The sequence below is a fragment of the Hypanus sabinus genome, chromosome X2 (genome assembly GCF_030144855.1).
Source record: "Hypanus sabinus isolate sHypSab1 chromosome X2, sHypSab1.hap1, whole genome shotgun sequence".
Classification (NCBI taxonomy): Eukaryota; Metazoa; Chordata; class Chondrichthyes; order Myliobatiformes; family Dasyatidae; genus Hypanus; species Hypanus sabinus.
The window spans coordinates 34,904,797-34,918,837 of NC_082739.1; the positions used below are offsets into that span (position 1 = coordinate 34,904,797).

At 40.2% G+C, this 14,041-nt stretch overlaps 1 protein-coding gene across 1 annotated transcript in view; it reads left to right on the forward strand.

The window, feature by feature from the left end:
- Positions 1–14,041, forward strand: part of ilvbl (ilvB (bacterial acetolactate synthase)-like) — a 76,836-nt gene that overhangs the window by 44,981 nt on the left and 17,814 nt on the right. Inside the window, exons 7-10 of the mRNA XM_059957227.1 lie at positions 3,769–3,866; positions 5,060–5,196; positions 6,179–6,313; positions 8,925–9,039. Of these exons, the coding sequence (XP_059813210.1) occupies positions 3,769–3,866; positions 5,060–5,196; positions 6,179–6,313; positions 8,925–9,039 (485 nt within the window). The remainder of the gene's footprint in view (positions 1–3,768; positions 3,867–5,059; positions 5,197–6,178; positions 6,314–8,924; positions 9,040–14,041) is intronic.

The following is a 14,041-nucleotide window of genomic DNA, read 5'->3' on the forward strand; positions in this document are numbered from 1 at the left end:
CGTTTAAACCTACCTATATTAATGGGTAATTTACAGTAGCTAATTAAACTATTAGGATGTCTCTAGATAAATAAAAACTTATTTATAGAGCACTCTTCATACCGATGATGTAGTTTAAAGTGCTTTCAATAGGATAAAGTACAAACATGAAAATAAAAGACAAAAAGCTGTTGGTTAAAAGCAAGGTTAAATAAATGATTTTTGAGCTGGCATTGAAGCATCAACTGAGCCTGCAACCCAGTATTGAATTCCACAGTTTAGGAGCATAGTCAAAAAAGCTGACCTGCCAACTATCTTTTGAGGGAGATTATTTAAATTTAAGAGGCCGGTGGAAGAAGACCTGAGAGCTTGAGCAGGATTATAAAACAGAAGTGATTCTGTGATGTGCTATTGAGAGCTTTAAAAACAAGTAAGAGAACTTTAAAATCATTTCTAAAATATACAGGAAGCCAATGCAGAGTAGCTAGTATGGGAGTGATATGCTCACTCATCCTGGTTTTAGTTAAATGTCTAGCTACGGCATTCTGAATAAGTTGAAGTTTGTCAATAGATTGCTTTGGAAAGCTAGTAAAAAGTGCATTGCAGTACAAATAATCTCTTCTCGGGCTTCCAGCTGGGTACAGATGTTGTTTATAACCGATGTTTCGATGACAAACTCTGCCATCTTCATCAGGGATGATGATTGGTTAGTTTACATCCAATCAGGTTTCCACTCTCCCTCTTTGTTTACACTCGAATTCCAGTTCTTACTTGGAGCGAGACCTTCATCTTTGTTAAAATTTGTTGCCAGCTATTGCTAATTTCTACATGGAAGACTTTGGGTAGAAGGCTTTTGAGTTCATCACCTTTGCGCCCCAAATGCTTCTTCAAATACAATGACACCTTCGTAAAGTGGTCTCATAGACTCCAGGCACTCCAACAGTTCCACAAACATCAGTTTATCATTGAGACATCGGTTATAATCAATACCTGTGCCTGGCTGAAAGCCCGAGAGGAGTTTATACGTCATATACGGTGGGAAAGCACTAGATCCTTTTTTTGCATTGCAGTAATCTAGTCTATTCAATATAAAGGTGTGAATTAGTTTTTCAGCATCATTACATGACAGAAATGGATGTCCTTCGCAATATTTCTTAAGTGTAGAAGTGCTGCTGTGGTCACTTTCTTTATGTAGGATTTAAAGTTCAAATTTGAATCAAGCGTAACACCCAGGCTTGTTGCTTCTGATTTTACAAGTTACCAAGTTTATCAAGAATTTTATTTCTTTTAGCTTTGGGACCAAACAAAAGTATTTCAGTTTTATCTTCATTTAAGTTTATGAAAATATTGCTCATCCATTTGCTTATTGCAGCCATTCAGAAGTCAGAGAAGATAAGGTGTTATCATCATCAGGCTCAACCGAGATATACAATTGTGTGTCATTTCCATAACTGTGGAAATCAAGCTTATGCCTTCCAAAGATGTCTCTTAAGGGGAACATGTATCAGGAGAAGAGTAGGGGACCAAGACGGCTGTGGGAGAAACCCAGAGCACCTGGTAGAAACTCACGTGGTCACAGAAAGAGAATGCCAACTCCACATGGATGACATCCAAAGTTGCTGTAGAATCCAGGGCTCTGGAGCTGTGAGGCAGTAACAATACCTGTTATGTCTCCTGAATGATGCATAACAGGTCCAACGGTAGGATTTGTGTAAATCCTATCTTGCAAGTTAATTTCATCATAAATCTTTTAGTTGAAAGGCAAATTCTTCTTATACTGACTGTGTAGAATTTAAGTACAGATGCTAGAGATGAGAAAAGAGTGTGTACATTAACAAGTGTAATCCAGTCACTCCTTGTTGAATTTACCTGATTTTCCATAATATCATTACTTTATCAAAAAAGAATTTGCTATACCTTGGCACTTGAAGGAACTGCTGCACCATCAGTTCAAATAAAAGCACACAGCAAGCAGTGAATGATATTATTGTATTTCTCACCTGAACTGGTACTATTCCCACAACTAATTAGATGGATTCTACTCATCTGTCCTTGACTAGTCTAAACTGTTACAAACTGACAATTCTGGAAATACCCAGCAGGTCAGGTAGGATATGTGGAGAAGAAATTAAGCTAGCATTTCAAGAACTAGAAAGACTGATTTAAATATGTTTTAAGTTGTAGAAAAAGGAGAAAGGGCCAGTGAGAACAAAAGTCAATAATGTAGAAGCAGAAGAGAGGTTGTGACAAAAATGATGGGGATGCTCTGAAAAAGGTGACAAGGCTTGTGAATATCTGAGGAGGTATTTGCCAGAGAAGATGAACAACATGTGAAGTTAACTGAAGAGAAAAGAAAATGAAGTGAAAACGTAAGATAGTAAGCTGGAACTGCTGATCATCTGAAATTGTTGAAATATCATTGGATATCAAAAATAGCAGGGATGCAGAACTGGGTATTTCCAGTGTTTTCTGCTCCACTTCATACTTCCAGCATATGTAAGATTTTGCTTTTGAGCCAGCTGAGGTTTGTGCTCCTGGAAGGTGTACTGACATTCAAATGCAGAGTCAATGGATTTGGCTGTGATTCTCATAGTTGAAAAGCATGCCTATTTAGGCATTCTAAAACTAGACAAGGAGTGATCTCCGTTGGAGAAATCACTCGTGAGCAAATGATCAAGGTCTTCAGGAAAGCAGAAGATTAGAAGAAAGGGGGTGGGGGGGGGTGAACTAAAAGCATAATGGAGCTAGTCTTTTTTTGTTTGACATTGGTAATGTTGCTTACTTTTCCTGTTGTGCAACATATCACAAATTAAATCATTGCATTTCTGAGCTGATTGTTATAGATTTCTCTATTCCTTTCAGCACTCTTTCTCAAGTGAAGGATGTTCAGATTAATTGAAACCTTCACAACAGTAGCATGATGAAACTAATTAAGAACGCAGAGATGGAGCTGGACTGCACTGATTGGCCCTGCTTTCTACATCTTATGTGAGCACCTACTTGACCTGGATAGAGAGATCCTACCTCTTTAGTCTTCCACACCATGGTGTCTAGCTATCTAAATGACTGGGAGTTAGATAACATGGGTCAATTCCACTGACTTAAAGGTTTCTGTAACAGGTCATTGCAGCTGGCATGTTTGGGAATTGAGGTTTGTCAGCAATAAGGCGTTTAAAAAGTTACAGTTATTAGTAGAGATGGTTTTAAAAACTATCAAGATTGCATTAAATATTTAACAAATTGTATAAATTTCAAAAAGTTGATTAAACACAAAATACTTTTGAGTATTTTTAACACTAAACTGAATCAAAATAATAAAAATAATCATTTCTCTTGCCTCTTAATTCAAAGCCCTAGAATCCCCATTGCCATTTGTAATTGGGACTTGTATCAAGGCTTGGCAAAATACTACCTGTTGTCAAATTTCTATGGTCTTTATAGTTTAACAACATTTACTAGTAACCAATAGTACATCAGCTGAATGTTTCCCGTTTGGTGTTTTTAAAAAAAAAAAATCATTGAGTAGGTCAGGCAGCATCTGTGAAAAGAGAAACCTAATTAACATTTGATTTTGAAGAACTAAACTGTCCCTTTGGTAATCTCTTTCTCTTTCCACAAATGCTGTCTGTCTGATTTTTTTTTTCCTGAGCATTTTCTATTTTTACCTCAGATTTTCAGCACCAGCAGTTGTTTTTTGATTTTCAGTTTCCATTTAGGTACTCTGCTGTTACGGTATTTTACATACTCTGCTTTTTGAGTGATTTCTGGCTATATTTTTTTACTTTATAGGTACAGTGCTGCATGGAGATGGTAAGCAGGTCTAAAAAGCCACTCCTTTTCCTGGGAAGCCAAGTAACACTCCCACCTACACCAGTGAATAAAGTCCGGTAAGCTGGTATACATGTAACTGGTATCCACGGGCTAACTTTGAATTTATCTTCCCTGTTCCAGTTTAGTAACTCATTTGGCATGTGAAAGATAAACATACACTCAGTGGCCACTTTATTAGGTCACCTGGGCACCTGCTCCTTAATGCAAATATCTAATCAATCAATAAAAGCATGCAGATATGGTCAAGAAGTTCATTTGTTGTTAAGACCAATCATCAGAATGGGGAAGAAATGGGATCAAAGTGATTTTGACTGTGGAATGATTGTTAGTGCCAGACAGGATGGATTGACTATCACAGAAACTGCTGATCTCCACGAACAATAGTCTCTAGGGCAGGAGTTCCCAACCCTTTGATGTCAGATCAATACCATTAAGCAAGGGGTCTGTGGACTGCAGGCTGGGAACCCCTGCTCTAGAGTTTACAGAGAATGGTGCGAAAAACAAGAAACATTCAGTAAGCGACAATTCTGTGTGAGGGAAGACAGAGGAGAATGGCCAAACTGGTTCAAGCTGACAGGAAGGTGACAAATAATGCCAATAACCACGTGCTACAACAGTGGTGTATGGAAGAGCATTTTTGAATGCACCACATGTTGGATTTTGAAGTGGATAGGCTACAGCAGCAGAAGACCTTGTGAGGTTCCTCTCCTGTACCTAATAAACTGGCCACTGAGTGTAAATGGGAGTGCTTAAGATGCTCTGCTGGTTGAAATTTGGCTATACATGAAACTGATAGGTAGCTTTCATCTTCAGAAACTTGTTTAAATTTGCTGTCAGAGTCCTCTCTTCTGGTTGTAAAGTTGAAACATCACTCCCAATTTTGCATGAAAATAGATAAGACTTCTATAACTGAGGGAGGTCAAGCAGTACTTCAGAGGAAGGATCACATTGAAACACACTTTTCTATCCTTTAAGCACTGCAACCTATTGGGGACACATTTAAAAATAATATCCAAGTATTTTGCACACATGTATCCAAAAATATGACGATTTCAAGTAAATAGTAACAGCTTAGAACTTGGAATCATGCTTCAGGTGCTGTTGGTGCAAAAGAAGGCTCTGCATGCAATGACATGGTGTTGGAGAACAAGCAGCATTGTCAGATCAATGATGACATTTCGTGGTGAAATTGCACAATTCATGGTCAACAGTTATTCAGTAATGTCTGATATAAAAATTTTCCAATTAGGTCAGCATTGGAATCTCTAGCAATTCCCTGTTTCCTGGGAGGCATGGCTCGAGGAATGCTGGGAAGGGACAGTCCTATTCATATCCGACAGAACCGAAGGGATGCTCTAAAAAAAGCTGACTTGGTCATTCTTGCAGGTGAGTAATATCCTGGCTAAATGATAACTTGAGATTTTCAACCATGTTGTCTCAACCACATCATTAAATCTGAATGAGAGGACTTGTGGCTATTGTGGACATGTCACATATCATATAGCACTTCACGTCATGGTAAACAGAAGAAATTAGTAATGTTTACACATGATGTTATGTGATGCATCTCTTTTTGCAAGCAAACTGGTTGGATTTGCCATTCTACTAGGTTCCGCGATTTCTGGCTTCTGTTGGCAAGGCTCTCTGAAATGTCTAAACACAGGTTAGGTGTTTTCTTAAATGATGAGAACATGGGAGAGTTGGAGCTTATTGTACTTACCAGCAGGTTTTGCTGGAACTGTGAAGGTAGCTTCAAGAGTGAACGATGAATAAGCCTGAACAGTTGTGATGGGACCAAAAGTCATTGACTTTAAAAAGAAAATTAATTTTGTTGTTTCTATTTGATGTATGATGAAAAAGGGAAGGCCATTGAACCCTTCAATCCTGTCAAGTGCATTGTGATCTCTGCCAAGACTTCTTTCTTCTACTGTGATTCCTTCATCTTTAATATCCTTGCCTAACAAATCAATTGTAAATGGAAATATTTAATCAACTTGGCCTCAGTCAGTTTAAAACTTTCACGTAAGTTCCTTTATTATTAGTAGCGTTAAAATAGGATACCACAGAAACTAAACTGGCATTGTGCTAATTGGGAAAAATAATTGAGCTTATTTCTTTTCTTTTATACAGTGGGTCACTTCTAAGTATTTAGCTGATTATTGCCAGTGTCTCTGGAAAAGAATACGTATTTACTGGAGGAAATCTGTATTTAAAGTATGCAGTCCAGAAATATATGGAATCATAACTACAATAAAATTCTGGTATTAATCACGCCTCCTATCAGTTGGGATTTTCTGTGGGGTTAATTTGCTTTCAGGTCTGTGATTACTGTTCTCCCTTTTCTGAAAGCTTTGTTTTGCTGAACTAGGTACTGTGTGTGATTTCCGCTGGTCCTATGGGCGCATCCTCTCTAAACACAGCAAGATAATCGCTGTCAACCGTGATCACTCACAGCTGCTAAAAAACTCTGATATCTTCTGGAAGCCAACACTTGCTGTGAAAGGTAAGTTGTGATGTTGCAGAAAATAAATACTGCAAATACTCCATTGGCCTGGCAGCATGTTTGGTGGTTTAAACATAATTCTGAAAGGTGCTGTGGAATGTGTTAGGGATGAGAGCCAAAATATTGGTTTCACCTCTTCTGATTCATGTTTATTGTTCCATGTTGTAAGATAACCATTCTTCATCTCCATAGTAAATTGAATGTTCTTCTGATGTACAGTATGTCATGAAATTTGTTGTTTAGGCAGCAGTACAGTGTAAGACATGAAAAATACTACAAATTTAAAAAATACTGTTCATAAACCAGTACTAAAGAGGAATAGTGAGGTAGTGTTCATTGACTGTTCAGAAATCTGATGGCAGAGGGGAAGAAGCTGTTCCAGGCTTCTGTGCTTCCTCCCTAATGGTAGAATGAGAAGAGGGTATGTCTTGGATCGCAAGGTCCTTAATGATGGACTCTTCTTTATTGAGGCATCATGTTTCGAAGATTCCTCGATGGTGGGGAAGTTTATGCCTGTTAGTATTTCAAGTCAATGGATAGGTGAAAAAGACAAGCAAATTTAATGTTGCAAAAAGATAAGTTAAAAAGGAATGTTTGTGATAGGGTGGAGACCAGGGTTGCCTAGTTAACATAATTGCTTTTGGTGACTATCTAGGAAAGGGAAAGGAATGTTTACAAATTATAGCTGATCCAACTGGAGGAGTGTAAATGGAAAACAATAACTGAGGATATTGAAAAGATGAAAATGTTCTGAAGCATGAAATGCAGAACTCAGCAGTTACTGGAATTCGAAAAAAAGAGAAAGTTGTAAGCCTTCAGCAGACCATATTGCATCTGCGGAGAGGTAGGAAACTACAGTTAATGTTGCAGGTGAAAGATTCATTTTAGATCTGGCTGGCACTGACACAGTGAGAAAGACAAATTATCTGAATTGATTAAATTCAATTTTGAGTCCTAAAGGCTAAAATGTGCCAAGATGGACAGTGGGGTGCTGTCCTTAAAGCCTACATCAGATTTTGTTAGAACAGTGTAGGGGACCAAAGACAAAAATTGGAATGGGAGTTTGCTGGATAATTATAGTAGAAGGCAACTGGTTACTCTGATACTCTCACAACTGAATGGCAGTGTTCGGCAAAGCCCTCACCCAGTGTGCATGTGATTTCTCTGATAAAGGGGAGACCACATTCTGTCCACTGGGTGCAGTTGGATAGATTGGAAGAAGTGCAAATGATTGCAGCTGAAATTACACTGAGAAAGTAATTTCCATTCAGTCCTCAGAGCAATTCTGAATCTCCAGCCATATTATTTCAATTTTTTTGTACTCTTAGTTTAGCCTCCAGTAGTATTCCAGCAAAGCACTACCTAAGTTTGAGAAACAACATTTCATCTTCTACCTTGCAGCCTTTGGTACTCCATATTCAACAATTTTGAATAACCAGCTTGTCCTATTTATTTGACTGGTCATTCCTGATACAAGATCCGCTGCAATATTAATCGAGGTTTTCTCTCTCTATAGATATTAAGTGGACTTGTTGGGTATTTCTCATTCTCATTTATTTTGACAGTCACTTTATCCTACATCTCACAATTCTCTTACTTTTTACCCCTCTCTTGTTTCATTGCATTTGCTCATTATTCTGTGATTTATCCTCCTTCAGACATCAGCTATAATTCTCAAACATTAACTCTCCTCCAGACATTGACCACAATTCATAAACATAATCCTCCTCCTTGTTGGTTGCCAAAAACAATTCTTTCACCAGGACAACCTTGGTCTATCAAGCCTATCACAGACATTCCTTTTTTTCATCCCCACCTTTCCCTTGCTTTAAGAAAAAATGTGTTTCTCAGCTTTCCAGGCTTGAAGAAAGGTCATCACCCTGATACATTAACCATTTTTCTCTCCATCTTCTCATAAGCCAAGAGTTCGTAGTTTTTTTGTTCATGCATTGTTTAAAGGAAGAGTAGTTCTTTTTATTAATATAAGGTGTTGAAAATTGTAAGTTGTGTCTATGCTATGTTGGTGTCAGAAACGTGGTGACCCTTGTGGGCTGCTCCCAGTACAATCCTTGTTGATTTGATTTGATGCAAATGACAGATTTCACAGTATGTTTCGATGTACGTGTGACAAATAAAGCGGATCTTTAATCTTTATCTCTGTTTCAAAGTAAACAGGACATAAACTTGTGTTCCCTCCCACCCATAGGGGATGCCATTCTCAGGGGAGAAATACTATACTGCTTTATCCCCATTTCCTCTCAAGACTGCTCTTGAGGCATTTATGATGAAGGAATCTGTACAAGAAGCTGAATATAGCAGTGGAGACATTTTCAGTGCCCGTTACATAAGCAGTACTAATTGTTACTATTCAATATGTAATGACTATAGTTTGTAACGTATTTAGATCAAATTGTTTATATTTCAAAGGGATGTACTCCCTTTAGGCCATTGAAGTCAATAATTTACTGATTTTTGACTAAGTTACAGAGTTTTGTTAGAAAATTGCTTGACCCAGTCAGAAGTCACTGTTCTGAGAATTTGATCTTATTGAGATTTTCAGTTGTAGCTCCCCTTACAATATATCTAGCTGTTATGTCTTTGTTTCTTTCAGGAGATGCTGGTTCCTTTTTGGTTCAGTTGGCAGAAGGGCTAAAGGGCTACCAAGCTCCCAGTGAATGGACACAGTATCTGAAGGAGGAAGATATAAAGAAGGAGAAGGCCAATGGGTAGGATTATAAAGACAAAGGAAGCTGAATTCCCTGTAAATCTATTGGGACCATTTTTCTTTCTAGAACATTAATTACAAGGAATTATTACAAATGGCTTAAGTTAAAGGGATGAGGAGGAGTAGGTTACATGTTCTGAGTTATTTAGGATGACTAGAATGAAGGGTAAAGTTTAATTGTAAGGAGGTTTGTGTGTTTGCAATTTCAGATATGTGAAATCTTTTAGCTTCAAGATAACTGACGTGAAGATGGGTGGAAAGGCACATTGTAAAGAGCACTTTGTGATTCTACAGCGGGATAGGGAATGAGTGATTGGGCAAAAGTATGGTAAATGCAGTTTAATGTGTGGAAGTGTCAAGTCATTTCCTTCAGTGAGAAGAATCAAAAAGGATTATCTAAACAGAAAGAGACTGCAAGTGAGTGAAGTTTAGAGAGATCAAGGATTGAAGTTCAGAAAGATCACAAAAAGTTAGCAAGCACATCCAACACATGGCTAACAAAGCATATGGCTTGTATCAGATCATATGACATTGGAGTAGAATTAAGTCATTCAGCTAACTGCATATGTTTTGCTGTTTCATCATGGCTGATCCATTTTCTCTCAACCCTATTCTCCTGCCTTCTCCCCATAATCTTCCAGGCTCTGATTAATGAAGAACCTGTCAGCCTCTTCCTTAAACACGCCCAGTGACCTGACCTCCACAGTTGCCTGTGGCAATGAATTCCACAGATTCACCATCCTCTGGCTAAAGAAATTCCTCCTCATCTTCATCCTAAATGGATGTCTCTTTATTCTGTGGCTGTGCCCTTTGGTCCGAGCTTCCCCAACACTGGAGCTTTGATCAGTGACCAATCGGGAGATCAGAAGCTTGAGACGAGGGAATTTCACTCATGCTCACTGACAGAGTAGAAGGAGGCAGCAAATCGCGGCAGTTTTTTGGAGATCTGACCAGTGACCAATTGGTGGTTGGGATTGATTAGGAGGAACAAATTAAAGGAAGGCAAGGACAAGCACAGTGGTGGTGTGGACAGAGCTAGAGTGGTGATTTTGAGGCCTCAGCTCTTTGAAGCTTCAGCCAGAGATGGGAAAAAAGAAAAGCTAAAGGTAGAGTTCTTATTTATTTAGAGCTGCCTTTATGTAACTCTCAGTTTGGCTAGTAGCTTAATCTTGGGGAAGGGAGCCCTCAGCCCGGCCAAACTTAAGAAATCTTGTTTGGGTGGATGCTGCATGATGTGTCCCCTGTTACAAATCAGTACCACGAAATATCAAACCGTACACAATAAGCAATTAAATGACTGAGCTTTATAATTCTTAATTTGACTATATGGTTAGTAAAGGAACAAAAAAGAAAAGGGCCCATTCTCATGAAACTGTCTCGTGCGCAACGTTGGAACTCAAAGTTCAGTCCACTGGTTTCCTGTCAACATTCTCCAAGTGTAGCCAACCCTCGGACCCTCGCTCCAAGTCCACCTTGTCCAGCAGTCTACCAGCTCTTTCCATTTGCGTCTTTTCTCCTCATCTCTCCCCAGCAAAAGACTGCAAAATCCCTGCTCCCAGACCCACACCAACGAACAACATCCCTCATTGGATGACCCCACATTCCAAAGCCTGTTATCTCTAGACATAACCCAAACATTGCTGCTACAGAGAAGCCATTACATTAGCAGTGAAACCTTACAGTGCGTTACATTTACACTTGCTCAGTTAGGACGGTAGGAATGCCAGGCAGATTAGCTTAACGCTCCTCTCTCGGGATGTGGGAAGGCAGGGAGACCTCCCGTGTTCTTGACTGCAACTGTGAGAAGTGCATCCAGCTGCAGCTTCTAATAATCCACAATATGGAGTTAGGCCTGAAACTGGATGGACTCTGGATCATCGGGAGGCTGAAGGGGTGATAGATAGGACATATAGAGAGGTAGTTATACACAAAGACACAGGAAACTGGGTGACAGTCAGGAAGGGGAAAGGGGTTAAGGAGCCAGTGCAGTGTATGTCTGTGGACATCCCCCTCAACAACAGGTTTGGATGCTGTTTTGGGGGGGGGGGTAGGGGGATGATCAGACCGAGGAAAATCACAGCGGTTGGGTCTCTGGCACCGAGTCTGTGATTCAGAAGGGAAGGGGGTGTGGGGGAGGAGAGGTGTGCTCTCGTGATAGGGGATTCAATTGTGTGGGGAACAGAAAGGAAGTTCTGTGGGCGAGAACAAGATTCCTGAATGGTATATTGCCTCCCAGGTGCCAGGGTCTGGGACATCTTAGAACGATTCCTCAGAATGCTGAGGAAGTGGGAAAATGAAAAGCTAGAGGTCGTGGCCCATGTAGGTGCCAATGACATAGATAGGTTGAGTGACAAGGTTCAGGGAGTTAGGTGCTAAGTTAAAAGGCAGGACCTCCAGGGATGTGATTTCAGGATTGCTACCCGTGCCATGTGCTAGTGAGGGTAGTACTAGGAAGATTATACAGTTTAACATGTGGCTAAGGAGTTGGTTCAGGAGGAAGGGCATAAGATGTTTGATCATTGGGCTCTCTTCCAGAGACCTGTAGACAAGGGATGGTTTGCACCAGAGCTGGAAGGGAACCAATATTCCAGCGGGAAGGTTTGCTAATGCTGCACAGTGGGGTTTAAACTGGAGTTACAGGAGAATGGGAACCAGAGTGCCAGAGCAGTTAGTGGAGAGGTTGTGGAGGCAGATGTTGGTAAGACCTCAGACAAAGTCTGGAATCAAAAGGTTGAGCGTGGTGAGACTAGTGTCCTGAGCTGTGTATATTTCAATGCAAGAAGTATTGTAGGAAAGGCAGATGAGCTCAGGGCATGGATCAACACCTGGAATAATGATATTGTAGCCATTAGTGAGACTTGTTTGCAGGAGGGGCAGGACTGGCAGCTGAATATTCCAGGTTTTGATTAATTTAGATGTGACAGAGCGGGAAGGATTCAAGGAGGAGGGGTGGCATTACTAATCAGGGAAAATGTCACGCTAGTGTTCCATCAGGACAGACCGGAGAGCTTGTCTAGTGAAGTATTATGGGTGGAACTGAGAAATAACCATATAACAATTACAGCACGGAAACAGGCCATCTCGGCCCTTCTGGTCTGTGCCGAACGCTTACTCTCACCTAGTCCCACTGGCCCGCACTCAGCCCATAACCCTCCATTTCTTTCCTGTCCATACTCCTATCCAATTTTACTTTAAATGACAATACCGAACCTGCCTCTACCACTTCTACTGGAAGCTCGTTCCACACAGCTACCACTCTCTCGGTAAAGAAATTTCCCCCTCGTGTTACCCCTAAACTTTTGCCCCCTAACGCTCAACTCATGTCCTCTTGTTTGAATCTCCCCTACTCTCAATAGAAAAAGCCTATCCATGTCAACTCTATCCCCCTCATAATTTTAAATACCTCTATCAAGTCCCCTTTCAACCTTCTATGCTCCAAAGAATAAAGACCTAACTTGTTCAACCTCTCCCTGTAACCTAGGTGCTGAAACCCAGGTAACATTCTAATAAATCTTCTCTGTACTCTCTCTATTTTGTTGACATCTTTCCTATAATTCGGTGACCAGAACTGTACACAATACACCAAATTTGGCCTTATCAATGCCTTGTACAATTTTAACATTACATCCCATATAAACCATATAGCAATCACAGCACGGAAACAGACGACCTCGGCCCTCCTAGTCCGTGCTGAACTCTTAATCTCACCTAGTCCCACCTACCCGCACTCAGCCCATAACCCTCCACTCCTTTCCTGTCCATATACCTATCCAATTTTACCTTAAATGACACAACTAAACAGCCTCTACTACTTCTACAGGAAGCTCATTCCACACAGCTATCACTCTCTGAGTAAAGAAATACCCCCTCATGTTTCCCTTAAACTTCTGCCCCCTAACTCTCAAATCATGTCCTCTTGTTTGAATCTCCCCTACTCTCAATGGAAACAGCCTATTCACGTCAACTCTATCTATCCCTCTCAAAATTTTAAATACCTCGATCAAATCCCCCCTCAACCTTCTACGCTCCAATGAATAGAGACCTAACTTGTTCAACCTTTCTCTGTAACTTAAGTGCTGAAACCCAGGTAACATCCTAGTAAATCGTCTCTGCACTCTCTCTAATTTATTGATATCTTTCCTATAATTCGGTGACCAGAACTGTACACAATATTCCAAATTTGGCCATACCAATGCCTTGTACAATTTTAACATTACATCCCAACTTCTGTACTCAATGCTTTGATTTATAAAGGCCAGATTTCCAAAAGCCTTCTTCACCACCCTATCTACATGAGACTCCACCTTCAGGGAACTATGCACTATTATTCCTAGATCACTCTAATCTAATAAATAAGAAAGGTATGACCACATTAATGGGGCTATATTACAGACCACCCTAGGGATGGTCTAGGGATTTAGAGGAACACATTTGTAAAGGGATTGCAGACTGTTGCAACAAACATAAGGTGATTTTAACTTTCCACATATTGACTGGAATGCCCATACTGTAAATACCTGCATGGGAGTTTGGTCAAGAAGGTTTTGTCACTCAGCATTCAAGATGATGCAGTAAATTGGATTAGACATTGGCTTTGTGGGAGAAGCCAGAGGGTGGTAGTAGATGGTTGCCTTTCTGACTGGAGGCCTGGGACTAGTGGAGTATCACAGGGATTGGTACTGGGTCCATTGTTGTTTGTCATCTATATCAATGATCTGGATGATAATGTGGTCAACTGGATCAGCAAATTTGTGGATGACACCAAGATTGGGGGTGTAGTGGACAGCGAGGAAGACTATAATGGATTGCAGCAGAATCTGGACCGGCTGTACAAATTGGCCAAAAAATGGCAGCTGGAATTTAACGCAGACAAATGTGAGGTGTTGCACTTCAATAGGACCAACCAGGGTAAGTCTTTCACAGTGAACGGTAGGGCACTGAGGATTGATGTAGAATAAAGGGGTCTAGGAATACAGGTCCATAATTCCTTGAAAGTGATGTCA